The sequence below is a fragment of the Paramormyrops kingsleyae genome, chromosome 1, assembly GCF_048594095.1.
Source record: "Paramormyrops kingsleyae isolate MSU_618 chromosome 1, PKINGS_0.4, whole genome shotgun sequence".
NCBI lineage: Eukaryota > Metazoa > Chordata > Actinopteri > Osteoglossiformes > Mormyridae > Paramormyrops > Paramormyrops kingsleyae.
The window spans coordinates 17,414,585-17,439,508 of NC_132797.1; the positions used below are offsets into that span (position 1 = coordinate 17,414,585).

The 24,924-nt window shown below is 47.3% G+C and overlaps 1 protein-coding gene across 5 annotated transcripts in view; it reads left to right on the top strand.

The window, feature by feature from the left end:
- LOC111836728 (transmembrane protein 178B) overlaps positions 1–24,924 on the top strand; it is a 76,491-nt gene that overhangs the window by 26,400 nt on the left and 25,167 nt on the right. For all 5 annotated transcript variants that reach the window (XM_023798245.2, XM_023798246.2, XM_023798244.2 and 2 more), the window contains exon 3: positions 13,630–13,743. In XM_023798245.2, coding sequence (XP_023654013.1) covers positions 13,630–13,743 — 114 coding nt within the window. The remainder of the gene's footprint in view (positions 1–13,629; positions 13,744–24,924) is intronic.

Below are 24,924 nucleotides of genomic sequence, written 5' to 3' on the forward strand. Positions count from 1 at the left end.
CCCCCCATGATTTATGCTTGCAACGCCCATGGTCCAGCCACATTCTAGAGTGTGTGCTTCCTGGGCTGGGCTTTAAGTTTTGGAAAACATTGGTCTTAAATATTCATGTTGGATTTTTAAGACCAGTCATCTTATCATGGTCATTTGCATATTTTAAGGGGACTTCCACCAAAAAAATCCTATTTGGTTTATTTTGGTCATCACCAGATGATGCCATACACAGCTATAAGATGCCATATTACGCAGGAGGTGGCCTATAGACTTGCACCTTCTTCCCCGAAAGATTCCCAGACTCGCCCAGTTTGCCTTGGAAGGAGACTGACAGCAAGATAAACGGACTCGGTGGATCCCTGTGTATCCTTGATTCCTGGTGCCTGTTACTGTGATTAAATTGAATGATAAATGAAAGGATGAATTTTCATAGACCTCCACTTTGAATAAGTAACTCTGCTGGCTTGGATTAATCTAAATCAAGGTCCGTTTATGCGCATCCTGCAGGTTTCATTTTGTGTCAGCAATCAGTTGATTAGTAAAGTGATTTTTTGGACAGAAGGTCCTGGATGGGCCGCTTTTCCATGGAAACACATTTGAAAAACCGGTTTTGAAGACACTTCTCATGTTCTGTTCAAACGGCTCTGGTTGTACAGGATGTGTGGGTTTTACACAGAAATTAATGTTTATTTGCTATTTGTGCAAATACAGGTAAACCGGGATGTGTTTTTTCACACACTCTCTTTTTGTAAGACACAGAGGTGTCAGCTGTCCATCCAGCACCCCTGGAGCATTTCTTTGGGGGGGGGGGTTAAGCATAGAGCACAGAGGCCTAACCCTCTGAGCCACTCCCCCCACAAAGAAGCAGTGTTGTCGAGCCCAGCTGACGTAACCCCTGGTTTCCTCTGGATTTCCGAGACGCAGGTCACTCATTTGCTCTGATGCTAGCTCTCTGCAGGCATGGATGTGGGGGCGGCACAGCCCGGGGGCAAATGGCAGGGGCAGAGAGCAGAGCTTGACGGTGGGGCAGGGCCACCCTGTGAGTGGAGGAGCCAGCGACCGTTTTAGCGGGCTTTGCATCGCATTACATCATCCATCCAGACTTCAGCCTGCACAGTAAAGACGGCATCAGGCATCCAGAAGGGAATCGTATGTGTTTATAGCACGGATGGGAACACCGGCTGCTTTTAGAGTGCAGTAGTGAAGGGGGGGGCTTCATTGGGTGGGTGGGGGGGGGGGGGGGGGGGGGCATGTAGCGAGAGATGATGTCAACTGATCTTGTGCTTTATGTAACCAAGCCGTACAGCGTAACTCCCTGGAATGTACTGTGAGGAGTCGTCATACTTGCAGGACATTAACAAACATGGACACAGTTGCATGGCTGACCTGAAGGGGGCCTCGTCTTTGTTGGGGAATGAAACCTCGAAGGCCCAATGCCAACAGGATGTCTCCCCCTCGGCCAGGTCCAGGGGCCAGGTTGGGTATCTTGGTCCTTCTCTGACGCCTCTAGTCAATCTACAAATCCTCCTGAGGAAGCATCTGGCATAAAGAGGGGATCCGATTTTAGTTTTTATCTTTTCCTGGGGGAAAAAAAATCACCCTTGTGACAAGATCGTAAGTGGAAAGAGAGAAAGCGAGGCTAGACGTTGTCGAGAGGTCAGGATCTTTTCATTTTTATCGCGGGTTTAAAACGCAAGGTCGTTTCATTGCTTTACGACACTAAGTGATGGTTTGTGACACATCACCACCCGCGTGCTCCTGGGGACTCCTGTTGTCACGGTTACGTGCACGGTGCTGGCCAGAAGCCCACGACAACCTGAAGCAGGGAGCTGGGACCATGGGGGGGTGGGGTGGGAAGATGAGGTATAAAAACTCAGATTCTTAGGGGGAAAAAAACAGAAAAAAGCTGAGTTGATGCTTACAGTTTGCTTCTCTGCCGCTTTTCCACGCTGCTGCAGAATTTGTCCTATAGAGCGACGAAGGCGTTCATCATGGCGGAGTGCAAATCAATTCACCCCTCTACCCCCCCCCTGGCTCCTACCAAAAGATTTAGGGGCCTATAAAGTTTGCAAGGGGGTGACGGCCAGCGGATTGTGAGAACATGGGAGTGACATTGCCGATTCTGCCCTGACCACTCCAGTGTGCTGCAGAAACCACAGGAAAATGTGCAAAGCAAATCCAAGCCACTTCAAAGGCACCAATTCCAACAGGAACATGCTGAAAGTTCATAGAATGAGGGATTGATTATTCATGTCTAAATGAGGACCGACTGGATGGAATCGTGAATCCTGTAACAATATAGCATCTTTTTTGGGTCTGAAGAGAAAGTTCATCTGAAGACCATGAAACCACATGAACAAAGCTCATGGCGCTCTGCGAATGGGGTTTCAGAAGCCACTCTTGACCACATGAAATATGGAGCTTCTGAAAGACGTTACTCTGGCCTACTAGGAAATATCTGGGAACCTCTAAGCGGAGTACCCAAGGGAACTGCACAGAGATGTCAGCACCATCTCGCTCCTCTGATCCCAGATGTCTCTCACGTGCACAGCCACTCCTGATCTAACATTTTTAAACCTGTTTATCTCTACCCAGGCTCCATCTTTGCCACTTCCCCCATTTATATTGCTGGGTTTTATACCGGAACTTGATTGAATGAGATTTTGTGAACCCCCTCACCGCCCCCAGTTCTCTGTGTGCCCACGGTCACTTGAGGCCTCCTTCCTGCATTCTGGCCACGTTGCCCTCAGTGTCACAGGGATAACAAGCTCGTCGTGTGTATAATGCGTTTCCTCCTCTGCCTGGTCGCATGCTCTCAGGCTCACCTCTCAGAGAGGAATATACTCACACAGAGCGTGTCTGCAGTGGAATTGTGCCACAGTCTATAACGCCAAGCCCGGTGATGTATTTCAGCGCATCCTTCTTGCAGGCGACCAGATTAATGCGATGGGTGGCACGGCAGGCAGCCGCAGGCATGCAGCGTGGACGCATGCAGATTGCGACCCGGAGCCCCTGCCAAATCCCGTCTGGGCAACTGAGAGGCAGCTTTTCTGTCCCTTTATGGTTATTTAATTAAATGCTAAATTCCCCCTCGTCTGATACCATCAGGACATAATGGTCCGCTTTAGGCCACATTAGCTCCCAGTGGTAGATAATGAAAATGCCTCCATCACTGTTTATTCTCACTGCGGCTTTCCGAAAGCATGCCGACAATTACCGGGGCGTCCGCGCAGGCCTGCGCTCACAGACGTACCCATGCTGATGCGACGGTATAAACTTAATGGGCAGCTAAATATTGGCATCTTGTTAGCATCGCTAGCACTAGCATTGGCAGGGCGATAGGGGGGAAATGAGCAAGCACCTGCCGCCCAGCTGGCCTGAAATGTCACGGCGCAGCCTAACAAGACCTGGATGACAACCCTGTGCTGTTCTGAGGACTACCTGAGCGGTGCTGCTCCCGGGGGGGGGCAAGGCCGGGTCTACTTCTGAGCCAGAGGAACACCAGGGGCCATCTCTGGGAGCAGTGGTTGGAGACACCGGCGTTTGAAGAGCGAGGGAACGACGGCTGCCCAATCCGAGAGGCCATATGGAGCTGAGCAGACTATGTGCAAGACCAGATATGACATTTTTTTTTTAGCCTACAGGCCGAGTTAGCGCTGAAGTTATAACAACAAAGACCCTCTATCTGTCTACCTATCTCACCTTCAGAAGCATCAAACGGCGCGTGGCGACTTAACGGGAAGCCTTGATGTGTCGTAGTGTTTATCGGATTTATCTTCGGAATTTCAGTGGGGGATCCTGGGCTGTTAGATTATCCAGGTTCCTCTCCGGGGGATGGGGGTGGGGGGGTGTCTCGTCTGAGTGGGCCACGTCTCCCTCATATCTGGCTCAGCACCACAGCAGACGGCCCAGATGCCCGTTACCGTGCAACGGCACTCCACGCTCCCCTCCCCATCCACAGAAGCCAAAGTCACAATCATGACGTGTCTAGAAAGCTTCTGCATCAATGCAATGCATTCTAGATGATTCCCTGGGAGGCTCGAGGCTGTCGCACTGGAGAAGGGGACCGGGACGTTATTGTTGGCTTTGCAGCTACTCAGCTGGCTGCAGAAAAGGGGCCCTTTAACGTATTGGAGGAGAAAACACTGGTGGGTTTAGTATTTCAGGCAGGTGGGGAAACCTTTGTATGCAATTCCTGCATTATTTAGGAATCTATCCAATGGAATTTCCCAAAGTCTGTTTTGAATGAAGCATCTTTTAAAAAATTTTGACCAGGCACCTGAAAGTAGAGCCTTCTTCGGTCCATCAGATCGTGGTCATGCCAAGATGCGTGAAGGAAGAAATAAACGGCACACACCCCAGGCTCTGTCTGCAGCTGTAGATGGGTTAATGAGAGGAGACGCCCGGCTCATTTGTGATTCGGGGGTAGTCGCTCTAACGGCGAGACAGAGGGAGCTGAGAGTTTCTATCTGTTAGGCGGATCCTCACCGGAAAGACAGAAGTGGGTCACAACTCAGATCATGCGAGGGAAGCTTCATGGATTTGCTTTCAGTCAGTGTCCCAAGTGTGGAAATGCAGGTCAGCAAGGTCGAGGTCCTCGCGGTTCAAGGCGGGTTGGGTCTCTGAGGCAGAGATTTGGCCGGGGGGAGCAGCCCACTGTGTCAAGATGGTACTGTGATACACCGGCCTGCCCCGAGGGCGCTCCGGCACCACCGGGCTCTGTGGGTGATGCCCTCTGGGGCTCCTCCGCATCCCGCCTTGCCGTGTTGCCGTGACGATCTCCTCAGACTCCTGCTGCAGAGTCATTAAGGTCCTGTGTCGTTTGGCTTCACCCCTGCCTGTCCTGAGGGTTTGAGCAGTTTGATCCAGAGTAGCATCCTTATGGTCTGAACAGGAGACGTGGCAGAGAATTATGGCCCTGACTTATCAATGCTAAATGCAAAAGAACTGTTTTATTAAATTAGCTATGCTAAGTGTAATATGACTGGAATCTTGGTTTGGCTATGCTAAAAGTAAGAGAAATTGAGTCTTGGTTTAGCTATGCTAAATATAATCCAACTGGAGTCTTGGTTTAGCTATGTTAAATGTAATAGTACTGGAGTTGTAGTTTAGCTATGCTAGTGTTAAATGTAATCAAATGTAATCTTCATGCAAATAGATTACAGAAGTGCAACAAAATTTAGTAGCAGCCTTGCAGCCTCTGTAATTGACAAAAATTACATGCATAGGCCTATATACTATATGTACATAATGCAAATCAAACATAAAGTAAATACATACAAAAATACCTATAAACGAATATATGTGGCATATGACATATATGAGAGATTGAATATTGCACAGCTGATGCAAAGTGCAGTAGTGTAAAGTTCAGTCGGTCACAGCAGCATCAGTGTTGAAGGGCTGAGGCGGTGAGGTAGTGCCCTCAGTGGTGGGTGGGCCTAGCGATGGCAGGTGCAGATCAGCATGGTAACAGCTGTGGGGCAGAAGCTGTTCCTGAGTCAGGCAGAGTGGGCATGTCTGCTCCTGCATCGTTTAACTGATGGCAGAAGGTCTAATAGACCACATCCGGGGTGAATCTGGGTAGAGGTGATCTTAAGGGCCCTTCAGAGGCAGTGTCTGCCAGTCGGAGACCAATGAAGTGTCCAGCTACCTTGACAAAGCATTGCAGGGCTTTCCGGTCTGTGGCAGAACAACTGGAGTACCATGCTGTCTGTGGTGCACCGATAGAAATTCACTAGGAGTTACTGTGGCAGGTGGGCTCTACTCGGACCCCCCAGGAAATAAAGGTGCTGTTATGCTTTGTTGACCAGAGAGGACGAGTTCTCAGACTATGAGAGGCCCTTGGTGATGTTCATACCGAGATCGTAGACACTATCTGCTTGTCCATTTATGTGGAGATGTGGCTTGCAGCTGGATTTTGTAAAATCTATCATTAGTTCCTTGGTTTTCTTGGTGTTGAGAGCCATGCTGTTTGCTAAGCACCTTCCTTACAGTTTCTGTAGCTTCCCTATATGGAGTCTAATCCTAATTAGAGATCAGCCCTATCACAGTTGTGTCATCTGCATTTGATGATGGTGTCTGAGGGCAAGGTGGGATCGCAGTCATGTGTGAATAGTGCATAGAGCATTACCTAATACCTATACTGAACCCTAATCTTCTAAATACAGTTATCCAGTGTAGCGTTGCGGTTAGAACTGTAATCTATGTTTTATTTATATATGTTACAATGATGCCTATAGAAATCTATGCTAAATCCAATATGTACAGACGTCTACTCCTTAACGTTTGTTATGGGTGATGCCTGTACAAACCCTCGTATCACGTTTGTATCCAGTGTACCCTCAGGAGACATTTCTGCATAACAAATGAAACCGAACAGGATCAACATTCAGTTGTAGCTGTAAAAAAAAATGCTGCTGCAGCTTCGGGACCTGAAACATTCCGCGGATAAACTCAGGATGACACCAGTGATTCAGAGATGTGACTCGTCGCCTGATTGAGATCTTAACCTCCCCCCCCTCCCCACCGTCCCGGTGATGCAGTGCTTCATCAGTGGTTTTTAATGTCCTCATTACAGAAACTTGCAATTAGGCGCCTGTGTATTTAACAATTACCCAGCGATACTCTGGACCCACCCGGCTCCACAGATGCGGGTCTCTGCTTGGCTCTGCCGTTGCCCCGATCGCTCAGCTATATGGAAGGAAGTGGCACCATGAAAAAGTAATTCTGTGAAGCCACAGCCTATAAATAGGCAGTATCCCAGAGCGGGTAGGGGGGCATCGGCGTGGTCTGAGTCGGGTTGGGAATCCACCACGGCACGTTTGTGCATGAAGCTGGCCGTGGCCCTCAGAGACGGCAGTGGAGCACGCAGTGATCACGCTGCGTGACTCAGTGTCAGTGCTTAGCTTCCTGCGCTCCGACGGCGGCTTGGCTGTGGCCCCGCCTCCTGGAGACCAGCCTCTCAGGGGACCTTCTGCAGAAGGGGAGGGGGAGGGGCTGGCTAGGGGCGGGGTTGCCGCAAGCAGGGGATTCATGGCCGCTGCTCTGACTTTTCTCAGTGGGATGGTGCAGCCAGGCAGTTCCACTGGAGGAACAGTATAAAAACAAACTGGGACATGTGCCAGCAGCAGGGAACACATAGGAGGGAGTGGGGAGCGAAACATCCAGAACTTCCTCCATTTTGTCTGACAGCTCAGGGGCAAAATGGGTACAGGTAGCACTGAGAGTTTCCCACTGTGGGCGGGACTTGTGTATCCTGCTCCCCATTGGCTGCTTTTTTTTTAGCTCCTATTGGGCCAAATGGGCAGTGATTGGCAGTGACAATCCCACCCACCATGGACTTCAGAGCGCATGGGCTGTCACACCCCAAACAGCAGACTCTGAGAGAGATTTAATCATCGTGTTTCACTTAGTCAATGAGCTTAATTGTGGCATTGGGGTATTATTGAAGCCTGGCCAGCAGTTGGGCTTCTCCTAGGAAATGAACGTGGGCTGGAATGGCCCGTTCAGGTGCACATCTGCACAGCTCTGCTCCTCCAGCTATAGGTTAAGGGAAGAGGACTCTTCCTGTGTCCTGCTGAGGTGTAGCAGGGGGCGAGTGAAGACGTTCAGCAGATGGAGGGCGGTGATTAACAGGCAGATGCTGAATGCTTCATGCTGTAAACATCATCTTGAACACTCCACACAGAACACTTCATACTGAACACTCCACACAGAACACTTCATACTGAACACTTCATACTGAACACTTCATACTGAACACCCTACACTGAACAATGTATACTCTATGCCGGACACTTCATACTGAACACTCCACACAGAACACTTCATACTGAACACTTCATACTGAACACCCTACACTGAACAATGTATACTCTATGCCGGACACTTCATACTGAACACTCCACACAGAACACTTCATACTGAACACTTCATACTGAACACCCTACACTGAACAATGTATACTCTATGCCGGGCACTTCATACTGAACACTTCATACTGAACACTCCACACAGAACACTTCATACTGAACACTCCACACAGAACACTTCATACTGAACACTCCACACAGAACACTTCATACTGAACACTTCATACTGAACACCCTACACTGAACAATTTATACTCTATGCCGGACACTTCATACTGAACACTCCACACAGAACACTTCATACTGAACACTTCATACTGAACACCCTACACTGAACAATTTATACTCTGTGCCGGACACTTCATACTGAACACCCTACACTGAACAATTTATACTCTATGCCGGACACTTCATACTGAACACTCCACACTAAATGCTGAATACACCACACTGAGCGCTTCACATTGAAACCAAATGCTGAACACTCAGTCGTGATCTTCGCACACTGAACGCTTCATTCCAAGTACTCAACGCTGAATGCTACACATTGACTTCCTTGTGCTGAACACTCCAAATTGCATCGCCTGCATTAATCATACCAACCTGACTGTCCACCCTACCTGTGACTCCATCTCATGGCTTTTTCATTTTAAAATATGCATGACGTATTACATGCAGCCCGTCAGCACAGGCACAACATCAGACCCGTTTGCATCGACGGTCTCAAACTGGGTGTTGTGTGGTTGACATCCTGACTGTGTAGCGCAGGCTGTAGTCATGTCACAGAGACCTTCACACTCATACTGGCTGTAATAGCTTTTTCCTAAATTGTAGATGAAGCCCCAGAAAGTAAGGTGGGTGTATTAGGAAGTAATCTCAATCATACTAATAGAACCATCTTTGAAAATAGTTGTTGTAAATGTACTTTAAAGTGTCTGACACATTTATAAATATTTAAGTGTGAAGCTGCAGTTTCCTGGGGCCTGAATGTGTTACACATGCATGAAATTCACAGCCCGATATAACCTGGACTGACTCTGTGGGTTTGAAATATTTTTAAAATGTTTGGAGATTCTTTCCGTGATGGGATGGATGCTGAGGTCCAGACCTAAAAGGCTGGTGGCAGTGGGCAGTGCGCCACCCCCCCTCCCCCAGCCTCTGCCGATAATGAATTCATCAGAGGCTTTATTTGGATAGTTAAGTTTGCTCATCCTGCTTGGACTGCAATAGAGCAGTTTGAGGGCCACTGGCCTTGAATATGCATTCTGCCACTGGACCCTCCCCTGAAGCGTCTCCCCATCCTCCCTTCACTCGCCTGTTCCGCTTTTCCTCGACGTGGTGTTTCAGCAGTGGGGCGGCCACTCACTTAAAAACCTTCTTTATTGAAGAATTGGAGCTACGGTGGGCCACAGGATGATGACCTCATTCCATAGAAGAAGCGGCAGTCAAGCAAAACAAGCAATACTTTCCATGGGGGGGGGGCGTCCTTGACACATAGGGAAGAGTGGAAGATAGGATGGTTTATTTTTACATACCATTGAGCTTGCACATGCATCTGAAAAAAGTCTGTTCTTTTTTTTTTTGCAAAGCAAAATGCACCATGTGACACAGTGGAGGAGGACGATCTATTTACAGAGAGGGTGGGATCACAACAGGAGAAGTAAAGATCCCTAACCATTTGGAGCTTTGCCTCCTGCTGGTTCACTTGGCTGCTTAAATAAGTCTTTGGGGGTTCTAGGTGTCCTAGAACATCACTTTTTATCCCTGGTCCTGGATCAGATTGTATCAGCAGATTTTCGCTCTACCGGACCTCAAAATTAAGTGTCCCTGTTTGAGCTAATGAGTGAGTGAATCGCATCATTCAAATCACAATAAAATCAAAACATTTTCAGCTAAAATGTGTGTATTTTGGAACATGCCTGTGGCAGCTACAGGTGCCAGTAATTATTTTGTATTATGAAACTAACATAAACAGTAAATTGCAACTGAATTTAATCAGCTTTTTTATTGTTTCAAGGGCTAAAATTAATTGGAAAAAATTATAAACTGTACTATTCATTTTAGAGGCAAAATAAGCTTTTAAAACCATGCTTTCTTCCGTCTTATTTATTACTGGCTTCCCTGGACCATCAGAAAGCCCATTAAACTAAAAGTTCTAGAGTTCTGCCATAGTGTGATTGTGATTTGCGGTTGCAATTGTGGGATTATTTCAATTAGCAGCTCAGTCATGGTTAATGAATCCAGGGCTGAGCTGGAGCCTGAAAGCCAGCGGAAAAAGCTGAAAAAAGTCCCCCCCCCCCCCGGCTGGAGACAGTGTGCTGTCTGCCAAAGTGGAGTCCGGCCCTGCTGCACCCCCTCATTCCGTCATGGAGACTCAGTGGCACAGATTCGGGGCGGGGGGGACTTTGTTTGTGGCCTGCATCTGTGTGTCCTCAGCGGATGCCTATAAATGTCACAGCCAGATCGGTGGTGAGCTGTCTGCCTCGTCCCGTGAACTGGGCCGCCCGGCAGGATCGTGCCCCCCCCCCCATAAAGCGTATGTGCATTTCAGGCAGCGCTGGTGGGGGGGGACCTCCATGCCCAGAAATGGATGACGGGCTCATATCTCAGCCCCGTCCGTTATTCCGATGCCAGACCTACTAGGAAAACTCCAAACCCCACTTTTTATTTGTGGATTAAACCCGGGAAGAGAACAGAGTTTGCTTTCTGAGATGGGACCACCTTAAACATCCATCCAGCCTCTGCACCGCTCCAGTGTAGGGTCATGTCCCATCTGAGCACATGTCCCGTGTAAATGGGGGTGGGGCCATAGGACCACTGGAAAGCTGATTGACCTACGGCAGGGGCCTCCAACTCCAGTCCTGGAGAGCTACCGTCCAGTAGGTTTTCTATCCTACCTGGCTTCTGATGAGCCACACCTGTTCTCAGGGAAATACCAGGAGCAGATGTGGCTCATCAGAAGCCAAGTGGGACAGAACACCTACTGGATAGTAGCTCTCCAGGACCGGAGTTGGAGACCCCTGACCTACGGAGTTCCCTCTCCCCTGTAATTCACCAATTCTAAACATATTATTTGATAAGGTTGGCCTTCCTGTATGAATTATTGCCCCCCACCTAGATTCTCTGTCCCGGGGCATATATTCCCACGTTTGCCATCCATGACAAATCATCAGCATCACCCTAACAAGCCAGTCACAGCAGGATCGTAGGACTGCAAGTGCAGGGGCTGAAGGGACAGCAGTCAAGGTTCTACTGTATGTGCTACCCCCCAGACGCCCCCAACACCCTTTTAACTCTCTGCCCACCAACATATTCAGAGGTGAGAAGGAAAAATGGCATCTTCAAAAAATTGAGCATTATGTTTTCAAGGCGGAGATCCAAATTTCCTAACCGTTGGAAGTCCTCACAAGCATCGGAGTCACGGCTGCAACCTCCAGCAATCGGCTGGGATCAATGTGACGTGCGGCTTCAGAGGGACAACTCCAGTCCTTAGAAAGGGGAATTGTCAACCTTCCGGCGAGTGTCGGGGGCTGCGATCTGCGAGCTTGCGGGAGGTGGCTCCCTGAGCAGGGGCTGCCGTTAGCACACGGAGGCCACGCGCCCCTCCCGCCTGGCAGGTCTCATCTAGTGGTGAGTAATGCGCTCGGGGCCTCCTGCTGCCATAAGCTCAGCGGCTCACCTCAGAAAACGCGACCCGCTGTCTTTACAGCCGACGATTCCCAGTAGGATGCTGGGTCTTGGCCCAGCTGCTCTGCATGGGTTTTCCCGCCAAACTTTAGGCCTCCGACAAGAACTATGGCGGAAGTGGCTCAAATGGCTTGCCCTTCTGACCTCAGACCTGGACACGCTCCAGCTCAGCATTTGTTGCCAAGGTGATTATGTAACAGTGCCCTACTGAAGCGGGCGAGGTGCTGCCAGTGATAGATATACACAACGATCTGGCATTGATCTCATGCGTGGGCTGATAATGGGCTGGGTCTGGTCGAGCTCAGGCGTTGCAATGATGTGACAGACTAAACGACGAGACCCTGCAATGACACCAAGGCCAGAAAACCTTCCTTATCCAATAGAAGTTCAAGATTCCACAAGTAAAGGTACAAATAAGACCAAAACAGCCATAGTCCCCAGTCCCCTAGATAAAAAAAAAACTAGGATTCTGTCAAGTGTTGTTGTCATTCCCCAAACTTCATACAGGACTTCTGTATCATACTGATTTGAGTTCTGCAGTGGTATTCCAGTGCTGACCCTGAACTGGATACACAGTTTGCTGTTACTACAAGTTAGATAGAAGGCATGAACAGGCAAGGCTGGACAAAAAATCCAAGCACTTTAAGTACAAAAAAGGGAATTAGACTAAGAAAAGCCAATCAACTAATTCCCTGAGCTAGATCACCACCTGCCAAGAGAGCCAGGTCTTCTGCCAGGTCTTCCTAGATGAAAGACAAGTTTACTAGGCTTGGGCTACGGCAGCAGGCAGGGATCTCCCTGGTCAAGACGACCTGCAGAGGACTCTCGTGTGGTGGGAGGACTCAAAACAGCATCATCATAACCTAAGGCTAACCAAGTAGAGGGTCTGAGTAACCAACAAGACAAACCTACTCATCTGGCCAAACAAGTGACACCAAGAAGTCAAGCTAAGCAAGACACTGCACTTTGATTAGCTCAGGATCCCAGACAGTGATCCAAACAGGAGTAGACAGAGAGCTGCAGTGGCTGGTGGTTTATATAGGCAGTAGAGCTCGTTAACTGCCAGAGCTTCCTGGTGTTGTCAATTTGCGTTCCCTCCTGGAACGTACAGCCCTGGAAGAGAGTTCCACTTGGTCTGTGGACAGTGTTGCAATATTTATACTATTGGAATGTCAATGGGCATTTTACTTTCCCACTGTAGAAGGGGAATTGCTGGTTTTGGAACCATCATTGGAATTAAATCCCTGTATAGTTACGTCTCAGCTTATTTTGTCAACCTGTCCCTAAGCTTGTAGCCACAGTAATGGATATTCCTTATTTCCTGGATGCTTTTGCTAGTGTTTACTGAATATACATGACTGATTTGCTGCAGATATTTCTCTGGGCTGTGCAGTCATCCTCCATTCGGTCTGATAGTTCAGTGTGTGTTCAGCAAGAAAGAGGTGAAATGTGTGTGAAAGGCCCAGATACTTAATGGTTTAACTTCTTTATTTTAATAATTCAATCATCAGATAGCAGTATTATGGGTTTGTATAGCTCAGAGGCGGTGTCCGTCTCTGCAGGCTAGGTCTCTATGACTATGACTGTAAGGTTGCCGGTTTGATTCCTGTACCCACATCTGGGTGGGGGGCTGAACCTGTGCTCAGACCCCAAGCTTTGCTCTCACCTCTATATGCGTGTGTGTCTGTTTGTCTTAAAGAAAGTGCCGAGCAGGATGGGATAACTGAAAAAACACATTCCAATGCACTTGTGCAAATGGAGCACGTGCAACATTTATGTTAAAGATGTTGTTCAAGGGTACGACTGTTTTGGAACTCAATCTGCAGCCTTGTATTTTTTAGTTACAGTTTTTTAGGTGACATTTTTTGTGTTTTTTTATTAGAAGTATAATGGGAGAATGGCAGTTAATGCTGTTATATGACGTCACCAGGCTTAATGCAGTCTTGTTCTGTCTTCCCCATCTCTGTCTCTCTCTTTCTTTCTCTCTGTCTGTCTCTTTCTCCCTCTCTACCTCTATCTGTCTATCTCTGTCTCTGCCTCCCTCGTTCCCTCCTTCTCCCTCTCTGTCTCTCTGCAGGTTCCATCACAAGGTGCTCCTTCATCAAGTACCATTACTCCTCGGCCACTATTCCAAGAAACCTCTCCTACAACATCACCAAGACCATCCGTCAGGATGAGTGGCACGCCCTGCGTAAGTGGGATTCTCCCTCGGCGCTCCCCGCAGGCCGCAAGCGGTCGTGCGTCTGCTGAGACTGTGTGGGCACTCGTCAGTCTTTAAGATGCTAATTAAGCTAAGAACAAGACCCTGCCGAGCAGCTCCTGCCTTAATTGGGCCTGAACGAGCTGTAAATATACATTTAACCGGCCGTAATGATTTGGAAGGATCCCCGTTTCTGCCAAAAATGCCAGACGTTTATTCTTATTAGTAAAAAAAAACAAAACTCATATCAAAGGCATTTCTTCAGTGTCTGTTTGTCAGATACCTGTTATGAAACAAATTAGTGATGCTTGGTGGAATTTAATCTGCTCTTGTGTTTTTTTGGTCCAGAAGCATTAAGCGGTGTGATTATAAGATAAACCTTCCCTCATCTGACAAATATTACAGTGTTATTTATCCAAGGATATAGCAGCATAGGGAAACCAGAAGCATCACACGATTCTTTGGATGGATTTGACACAGAATGTTTCACGCCCATTTATTTTTTTGCGATGAATTTGCCTTTAATTTCACATAGCTAGTGTGACGGTCCGTGTTGACAGTGGCTATATATAATTCAGTTTTCCCCATTACATACATTATTAATATACTCATGAGCTTACGAATGAAAGCACAGGATTGGTTCTGGATTTACTAATACTACTTAGCCACTTTGTCCCTCATCATAGCTAATCCACCGCCATGTCGCCGTTCGTAACGTGGCTTCCTGGAGACCAGTGCTTTTTATTAGAGTCCAAGAGGGATCGCTTTAGAAATTTATTTAGGTTGTAATCTGTGTCCGTACTGCTTCCACTGTTGTAATAATTTCATATCGATCCTCCGTACATGCAATTTTTCTTTGCTCATATAAAGAACAATCACAAAGAAGCAATTAGAGAATGATGCTGTGTTTTGGTGACTCATAGCTCCCTTCAAACTGGAACATCTGCGATGCCTTTAAATGAGAAACACTTACCACAGCTCATTCAGCCAGATGTGAAAAGCACATCTGTGTCCCCGTTTTTCGGGAGCTTGGGTGACGCTATTCTCTTGTGAGCCTCTCCACATCGGTGTTTAAGTCATGCTATTTCTGTATGGAGACGATGATGATGGACACAGATGGTGGTATTTTGGGAGTGACTGTTTTAAAATGGTGACAGGGTATATTTTAGCCTGCCTTAATCTAGGAGAGATGCTGCTTGAATTTAACTACGAGCCGCTAACCGCGAACCGCTAACAATGAGCCGCTAACTACGAACCGCTAACTACGAGCCGCTAACTACGAGCCGCTAACTGCGAACCGCTAACAATGAGCCGCTAACTACGAGCCGCTAACTACGAACCACTAACTACGAGCCGCTAACTACGAACCGCTAACTACGAACCGCTAACTATGAGCTGCTAACTCCTCTGATTGCTGAATACTTGAGACAAAGTACTGGCACACTTTGCTAATGTCGCTAAACACTACGCCTAGCTCGGCTATAAAGGAACAGCGGGTGATGGGCGCTTCTGAAACATTTTCACTCGACTGAGCAGGGGAGATGCAGCGCAGACCAACGGCCTAGCTCAGACTCTCCAAGACTGGGAATAGGAAGGGGGCCAGACCCAGATGGGGTCATAAAAAGGGGACCGAAACGTTCTGCCATCAGGAACATCTGGGGCGAATCGGACTCCTCGGGTCCTGATCACCTGATTACCATATCATCGCCGGGGGTCCCTAGACTGGCAGCAAGCATGATGTGTTACACCGCAAGGGGGTGAAAGGTGGGCCCTGATGTTGCTGTCCCGATGATCCATGCGCAAGAGAAGATGTCACGCTTACGGCCGATATCACGCCGATGTAGCAGGAGTCCGGCGTGACAAATTGGAAACCTGAGGGCCGTGGAAACGTCCACCACCGGCGATGGGGTGGGACGGCCAGTCAGCTTTTCCGGAATAGAGAGGCCGGCCAGACCTCTGGATGGGTCCCGCTGGCCTGGCCCAGCATCGCCTCAGGGTGTCTGATCGCATCCAAAAGCTCCCCGTTAAGAGGGGGGAGTGTGCTTCTGCGTGGGAGGTGGCAGAAAAAGGACAAAAGGCATAAACACAAAAGCGGCCCATCGGATGAGGTAGGGTGGGGTGGGGGGGGGGTTTGGCTTTTTTTAGCTCCGGATCAATAGAGTGCCCTGGGGCCCCTGGTAACATGGAAGTTTTCACCCACCCAATAATAATAACAAGTAGTCCCGGTAACACCGGCAGCTCTGCTGGTTCCTCTAACTGCGCAGAGCTGAGTTTCGATGAGTCGTGGACCTGGAAGGCCTATAAGACACCAGGAAGTGGGGGGGGTGGGGTGCTGAAACGCAGCAGATCCGAGATTAATCGGGGGCTGACTGCCACAGCAACGCATGTGCCGAGCAGCAGCCCGGCTCACACGCATTACCTCTGAAGTCGGGGTGTGTTTCAGAAGGCAGGCTTCTTGAAGGACACCACAGAAACATTAGCTCATTTATTCCTCGTTTGCTTTTTGTCAATCAAACACCGGAAAGCCGTAATGAAAATCAAGCCAAGTAGAATATTTTTATAGCTAAGCATTTATGCAACAAATGACAATAAACATGGTGATCACAAAATAATGGGAAGAAAGTCCTGTTACGGTGTGAAGCACTTTTTATTTTGGATTGAATGATTTTTAAAACCATATCTAAAATACTTAGAGAAGCTTAGGCAGTTCTGTGACATCAAAGGGGGCTGCAGAATGAACAAGAAGGACTAGACAATAAGCATGTCTTATTTTTATTCATGGGGTTACAGATACTGAAGATACATCCTGAAGACGAAGCAGGAGACCAGTGGTCACAAAACACACCTTCCTGTGATTACAGAACCAATGGTCATAGAGGACACCTTCCAGTGGTTACAGAACCAATGGTCATAGAACACACCGTCCAGTGGATACAGAACCAAAGGTCAAATAGCACACCGTCCAGTGGTTACAGAACCGATGGTCATGGAACACACCGTCCAGTGGTTACTGTACCAATGGTCAAAAAGCACACCATCCAATGATTATGGAACCAATAGTCCTAGAACATACTGCCCAGTAGTTACAGAACCACTGGTTATACAACACACTGTTCTGTGGTTGCAGAACCAGTGTTCATAGATACACTGTCCACTGGTTGCAGAATCAATGGCTGTAGAACATCTATTCCTGTTATTATAGAACCAGTTCTAATAGAACATACTGCCCAGTGGTTGTGGAAGCTTTGGCTGTAGAATACACCATTCACTGGTTGCAGAACCAGTGGTTACAGAACACACTGTCCAGTGTTTGCAGAGCTAGTGGTTACAGAAGTAGTGGTTACAGTACACACTGTCCAGTAGTTATAAAACCTATAGTCATAAAATACACTCTCCAGTGGTTGCAGAACATAGCAGTTATAGAACCTTTGGCTGTAGAACTCGCCATCCAGTGGATGTAGAGCCGGTGGTTGTATAATACACTATCCAGAGGTTGCAGAGCCAGCAGTCTCTTAGGCTTATATTTGGTGTCATTAAGCTGTTTTGTTTGTGTCCTTGCTTTAAACCCTCACTCACTTACAGACGGTCTGTTTGCCATGAGTGGCCCGCCCCCCTGCAGCGACTGCGACCACGCAGCCCGGCATGCAGCCAGACTGTTGGCCCAGTGCCTCAGAGTCGCATTACAGGCAATATGGGAAACATTTAAAACAAAGTCAGAAAGTGCTCTTACCCCAGGCAAAAGGGTGCATGAGTAGGGCGGCCAGCAGGGGGCGTCGGTCAACCCAACGCTACAACAGCACAATACGCCAGACTTTGTAGAAGGCACTTCCATGGAGTATCAGGAACCTTTATAAGAAACCGCATCCAGTGGTCCTAAGATACCCCAGATGTCTCACTGCTCTCTTTCTCACTGCCGTCTGTCCCTCAGAGCCGTGCTGATGTGCCCAGCAGCCACAGCACACATCACTGCTTTAGCATATGGGAAGAGGGCAGTGAGTGACTGCCTATGAATATGGATCATCTCCCCTAAACTGATGGCCTACCTGCCCCTCCCATACAGAGTAATCATGCATGGGTGCTCTGAGGGCCACGTTATGTTCATGTGGGCTTTTGGCTGTGACGCAGGGTGCCATGTCGCTATTCAGCTCCATCAATGACCTGAGCTCTCCCTCTCGTGCGTTTATCGTGCTCTGAGAGGAAAACACCATGTCATCCAGTGGCAGTTTAAGCTAAACTATAGCACCTCAAGTCGTTTTACCACCAGCAGCGGGGCTGTTTGCTATCACTCAAACTGTGCATTTGTATGGGGCCCTGAAGGTTAGGGGGCCCCCTATCGGCCACAAAGAGTCATTGAACTAGGAGTGATGTGGGGCCCCAAAAACAGCCATCTCTGACCGGCACACAGATGTTCAGCCACCAGTAAATACTTTTGTAGATGTGCAGGAATTGATGGGGTAATGTGAGGTTGCCTATGTCCTATCAGAGTGAAAGCTTCATATTAAAAGTATATACTGTGTATCATATTCATATATGCTATCCGTGCTGTATATAGCATGGGTATGTAATACTGTGGACTGTACATTGTGTGTAATTACTCATCACTTATGAGTATTAGTGTTAAACAACATGAGCACCTGTGTTTATACTGCAGGGGCAGCACTGTGACTCACTGTGTAGTGCTGTAGTGCTGTAGCCTCACACCTTCAGGAGCGTCAAATCCCTTCCCAGCCTTGCGTGGTTTGAGCACGAACCCCAACCCCCACCCCCCCCCACACACACACACACACACACACACACACACACACACATACTGTGCACATTCACTCTGGTTTCCACCCCCACGTTCCTCTTGCGGCCCCTACGCTTGAGGTGGATAGACGCGGCCACAGTGTCCCCCGCAAGCGTACGTGTCCCAGTCAGGTCGTCCCCTGGGACTGGCTCCGGCCCCAGGGTGTCACTGCATTGGATAAGCACTTTACAAAAAAAAAAAGCGGACAGATTTTCCTATAAATATAGACATGAATAAAGGTGTGTGTGTGTGTGTGTGTGTGGTTATAACATGGCTGGGTATGATGCCACTCTGTTCTAAACCTTGATACCTCGTAATGTTCACCCGGGACCAGGAAGGAGGGTGACAGTAATTAGGGTTTGCGACATCTTACTGATGAGTCGCCTGATTGCATTATTGCTCAGAGTGCCTTCACTGCCACCCCCCATGCCCCCCTCCCTCCAAGAAACACAAATGTAAATAAAATAATCCCAGCACACCACAGTACTTAGTGTAACATGATGGTATCACACTTTGAATGCTTTATAATCTGTGCTTCCTGGCGTGGGTGGGGCCAAGGGGGCAATCTGCATGATTGACAGCTCCAGGCAGCACTTGATATCGCCGAGGGCTTTGCCAAGCTCGTTAATATTGCACGAGCGACCTTGCCGGTAACATTAAGCAAGGTCACCGCTGGATCAAACGCCCCTGACAGAGAGCAGCCCGTAGCCGGAGAGTCTGTTTGCGCTCATGTTAGTGCGTTTATCATCCGGGCCCGAGGAAGGACCTACCGGCTCCTCGGCGCTTTTTCCCCAAGATTAAATTCATCATCAGAGGTGCTACTTTGTGATAAATTCATAGGCCCAGTGACTCCAAAGTCTTTCATCAAGCTCTGAAAACAGGGCAAGACTCAGCACCTGCAACTGGAAGTGGATGGTAGTGTTTCTGAAGTGTTATTAACAGTAAATTATTTTCTACTATATTATGGTTATATTGCTCTATACAAATACATTTGTGCTGATTTGTGTTGATATGACTGGTTGATATATATGAGATATGGCGATTTACGTCGCCCTCTATGGTTCTCAGAACCCGTTATAGCAGTAACAGCTAGGGGGCACTATAGATTGCGGTTGTGCGTGATTGATGGCGAATTTTATGTAATTAACAGGAAAGTGGTGCATAAGCAGACATCACATCCCTTGTAAATAAGACTTCCTGATCTCTCGTTCTTAGATCTGCTTCGATCCACCTTGGCTCCTGTAATTTATGGCTAGGCCAATTCTCTGACGCCTGGAACAGGGGAGTGCCTTTGATTTAGAGCCCCAGTCGTGATCACATGATGTCCTCACTCGATATCAGACTGCTAGGAATTGTGGATTGCAGAGTGTGTTCTGGCTCCTTTCGGTCAGTGGCACTGTTCGCATTGGCCCAAAACGCCATGTCACCCACCACCCTTACAGCACGACCATCCCCGTGACTCTGGGTCTGTCTTCCTCTCTGCTCTCCTCAGCGTGTGGCCTTGAGGGTTTATGTCCCTAACCCAAAGCTCTATCTTTATCTACGAATCCAGAACTGATGCGGAAATTGATTCTATCTCACTTTCTGGACTGCGAATAAATATTGTAAAAGACAGATTAAGTCCCTGCTTATCCTTGATGGGTCGGCCTGTAAGGGGGGTGATTGCTTAATTACATCAGGCTGCTTTGGGAGCGGGGGAATGTCAACAGTGATAATGGACAGGACGCCGTTCGAGAGTCACGTTAATCAGATACGCAAAAGGTTGCTTGTAAATAATTTTAGCAGCTTCATTTACTACCCATGGTTGGGGTACCTACCCTGTTTCCAATAGCAACAGAAATGGCATTTATACATTTAATCATTGATCTATTGATTATGATATGGAAAAAAATATATAATGTTGAATGATCGAGGTATCCTCTAATGGTATCCCCCTAGGTGCAGTCCTTGGTCCTGAACTAGCTGAACCAAATCATATTTTGAGTTTATTTGGTGGTAGTAAATTGAATTATTAAGAGATATGAATATCTGTGCCAAAAGCCTTCCTATACATACAATATAGAGTATACTGTGTAATGTCAGCCTGTCTGTAACATCATCCTAATGTTACCCATAGATTTGTAAATGCAGTACTGCATATTGCATAGTGATACTCTACAGTCAAATCAAATCAGATCACTTTTTTGTCACATCACTAGAGTGAGTGAACTAGTGAGTGAAAGCCTTGGGTCAGTTCTTATCAACAGAGCAGTAAATAAATCAAACAAATGCAAACTGTACATAAAACAGCTGTACAGCATTTGACACTCTACATATACACAAAGAAAACAGTATAATACACAATTCAATATAAATACAATACACCATAGAACAGAGACAGACTGTAGGTGTGAGACAGTAATAAGGCATGCTTAAAAGTGAGTACTCATGTCTAAGAATAACTATCCATGGATTTCCATGTCTTCATTATATGCCTCTCGGCCTCAGCCCCTAGCACCTTAAAAGTTATCAGTTGTCAGGATAAGAATAGGAATGAGAGAAACAGAGTAGTAAATATTTAGGGCACCGTAAAAATCCCACAGTAGAGTGGAGCTTCCATTAATGTCCATGGAAAACTCTGGCTAAAAATCGTTGGGTTTAAATTTCCAATCAAGCTGATTGGTAGGAGAGCCGGCCTAAGATCCACCCGGCGATGGGTCGAGCCGCCTGGCCCGGGCTTCACTCGTTGCCCGGCACTCGCCCTTAACACATGATGCCTACTACCCCCCCAACCCCAGATCACATCGGACCCCTGAGTCACGATCTTCAACTGCCCCCCGCCCCCTTGTCCCCTCAAGGGTGAAATATCCCCGTCAAAGATAGGACATGCTCACGGGTACAGCCAAGTGCATTTAGAAGTTCAAAAACAACCATTTAATGACAGTGGGCTGGTTGCTTTAGCCAGAAGGTACTCACAGAAGAATGGCCCCAGAGTGAGATCAGTCATCACACCTTTTTTAAGCATCGCAGAAGGTTCCGGATCTATTTTTGATCATGTATATTTATTTTTTTAAATACGTGGGTTGTTTCTTTTTCATGCAAATGGAAAGGAAGTTCAGGATGATGGGAAGCTCTATTAAAATACGAGTGGGTGTCATTACCGCCGACTGCTGACTTTTTTCAGACCTAAATCTTGAACTGCAACACTACCAGGCAGCTCTTTAAAAATGAAATGCCAAAAGAATTGATCCGGTCCTCACCTAACAAATATGGCATTGCGTTGGACCTGGTTAAGGTGATCTGTCTATAAGGGCAATTTTAACGCATGAGGAGATTCTGAAAAGGAAAACCATTGTGCAACGTAGAAGCCCAATGAGCTCATGAGTAAAAATTAATTAACGAGCCGTGTTTACACGTGGGGACACCCTGTAGGGGACACCAGTCTCATCTCAGGGCATACAGTCACACACTACGGGCAGTGCTATAGTATTACCAGACAGGCTAACCACACGCTTTTTGGATGGTGGGTAGAAAGTGGACTGCCCAAGGCACAGTGGGGAGAACCTCCACTCATAGAGAGCCAGGGGCCAGGGATTCGAACCACCGACCCTGGTGATGCGAGACCACTATGTCATCACCAGATTTGATGTTTTTTCACATAGGATGTCAGTCATTTGCCATTTAATTTGCAATTACATACACATATTCACAAATATAATGATCATTCTGTGATATGTTAACATGTATTAATATAATATTTAGTTATGGATCCCTTAAAAACTAAAACTTATTTAATTTTAAGTTTATATACACATATATTTCCAGCAAAAGGCATGTCCATAGTTTCAGGATAATGACACTGAGTAAAAATAATAACAATATACACCATAGACACAAGCCTTAATACAACCATGGCATTTATGAAATGATAATAGTAATTGTAAGCTAGAGGAATATAACTTGTGCCAAATGCAAAAACTTTTCATTGCACTTCAGCACAATGGGTTTATTAATCTACTCAGTGCAGCTCTATAAATGTTCATGTGAATAATCCGATATTCTGGATCAGCAAGGCCTTTATCAGCTTCGGGAAACAGCAATTTGTCTCCCTGCAGAAAATCTCCTCTCTGCTCGCTGTGTGTCAGCTGTGTGTGTGCATTAGGATGTCAGCCGCGTGTGTGCATTAGGATGTCAGCCGCTAGCTGAGCATTTCACACCAAAAAACAGAAAATATGCATGTTAGCTGTTAGCATGAAGGCACTGTACTAGTGTGTGTCAGCTGTGAGTATGCAGTAGGATGTTAGCTGTTAGCACAGGGCACTGTACTGGGTGTGTCAGCTATGAGTATGCAGTAGGATGTTAGCTGTTAGCACAGGGCAGTGTACTGGGTGTGTCAGCTGTGCATATGCAGAAGGATTGTTAGCCGTTAGCATGGGGCACTGTACTGGTATGTGTCAGCTATGAGTATGCAGTAGGTTGTTAGCTGTTAGCATAGGGCACTGTTCTGGCATAGTGTCAGCTGTGAGTATGCAGTAGGATGTTAGCTGTTAGTGTTACACTGTGCTTGGAGCTCCCATTGCATTGTTTTCCTTTTCATTAATTATTCACAGGGTCCTAAAATGAATTATTAATCGTTTTATGTCTCGCCATTTACCATATGTACTTAATCCGGCACCATCCACACCGCTCATGTTTTGCCGTGGTTATTTTTATTGTCGGGCAGATGAGGGCAGCGTGCTCCACGCACGAGGCCGTTGCTCGCAGGTCCGCGTGGGTAGCTCTGCTTCTATGGCGCCCTGCCCGTACACCCTGGGCAGCGACGTCCAGCATAACGAACGTGGGACCAAATGGGATGTTTGTTTGTATCTGAAGGAGACGCGTCAAGCTGTTTGTGGCTCGTGACCCTTTCCGATCGGCAGCGTATAGCTACGGGGGACGTAGGAGGGGACTGGCGTTAGAATTTCTGTACTGCTGATCCTAATGTACTGAAAACGGAAGGAATGTGCTTAAGAACAGGCCACATGGATCTGTCTGTAATCATTTAGTGTACATCAGTGAACTTATATTACACTGATTTATTTAGCAGATACTTTTGTACAAAGCTTCGTGCACTTCCAAAAAACAGGGTCAAACAGTCCCTGAAGCATTTCAAGAGCAAATTTCCAATACTCAGTGCATTTGTTGTTGTTTTTGAGATGAGACCACCAATGACCTAAAGTCAGGCTTCTTCATCATATATTACAGTACTGGGAATCAAAACTCAATCCGTTTTCATTAAATATCCACACATAAATTCTCCTGAAAATGTGTCCTGTGTACTGAGTGCGTTTTGGAAATCTGCTCTTCAACTGGGGGATCAAGACTCTGCTCAAGAGCCCTACAGTGAAAACTAACCCGAAGAACACAGGCTTTGAACTGGCAACCTTCCGATCCCAGGGACAGGAGCCTAGCCTGCTGAGCCACACTTTGAGAAGAAAAAAAACTGGGATATCTCCCATGGCTGGCATCCCGTGGTCTGTAGGGGTGTTATTGAGTTACTTGCCCCTGGAAATGAACACCACCTGGTAAGAATGCCTCCTGTAATTTGTAAACGCCACTTTTTGATTGAGGCCTGTCAGACTTGACCTGACACTCTACTAACAGCCTGGCCAGTCTGAAGGGTTGTCAGCCCCGTGTAGCATGCTCAGGAGGCCAATGGGCTGCCAGTCACAGGAACGTGTCCACCATGCTTCCTGGATAAATCAGACCTGGGAGCCATGGTGTAGACTGTCTCTTACTGTTACATTTCCCAGTTACTGGTTATTGGTACAATAGTCCAAACAAACATCCATAATGCCTGAGATTATGTGTACGATTTAGCTTATGGCTCTTGGGATCCATCTGTGAAGAATCTTTAAACATATGAAAAAGGAAGTGTACAATTCACAAGCAGTAAGCGCCGTTATGGAACCTAGTTCAGGTGCCAGAGGGAATCTGAAGTATATAGAACACAGTAATGTTGATTTTGTTTTCAGTTACGGAACAGCACAGGGACACATACATCTATGGCGCACCTCATTCACTCTGGTTCACGTCCTCGTCCAGCACAGTCCACATCCTCATCCATCATGGTCCATATCCTCATCTAGTGCGGTCCATGTCCTTATCCAGCATGGTCCATATCCTCATTGAGCACAGTCTTGTCCTCATCTAGTGTGGTCCATGTCCTCATTCAGCACAGTCCACATCCTCATCCATCATGGTCCATATCCTCATCTAGTGCGGTCCATGTCCTTATCCATCATGGTCCATATCCTCATCTAGTGCGGTCCATGTTCTTATCCAGCATGGTCCATATCCTCATTGAGCACAGTCTTGTCCTCATCTAGTGTGGTCCATGTCCTCATTCAGCACAGTCCACATCC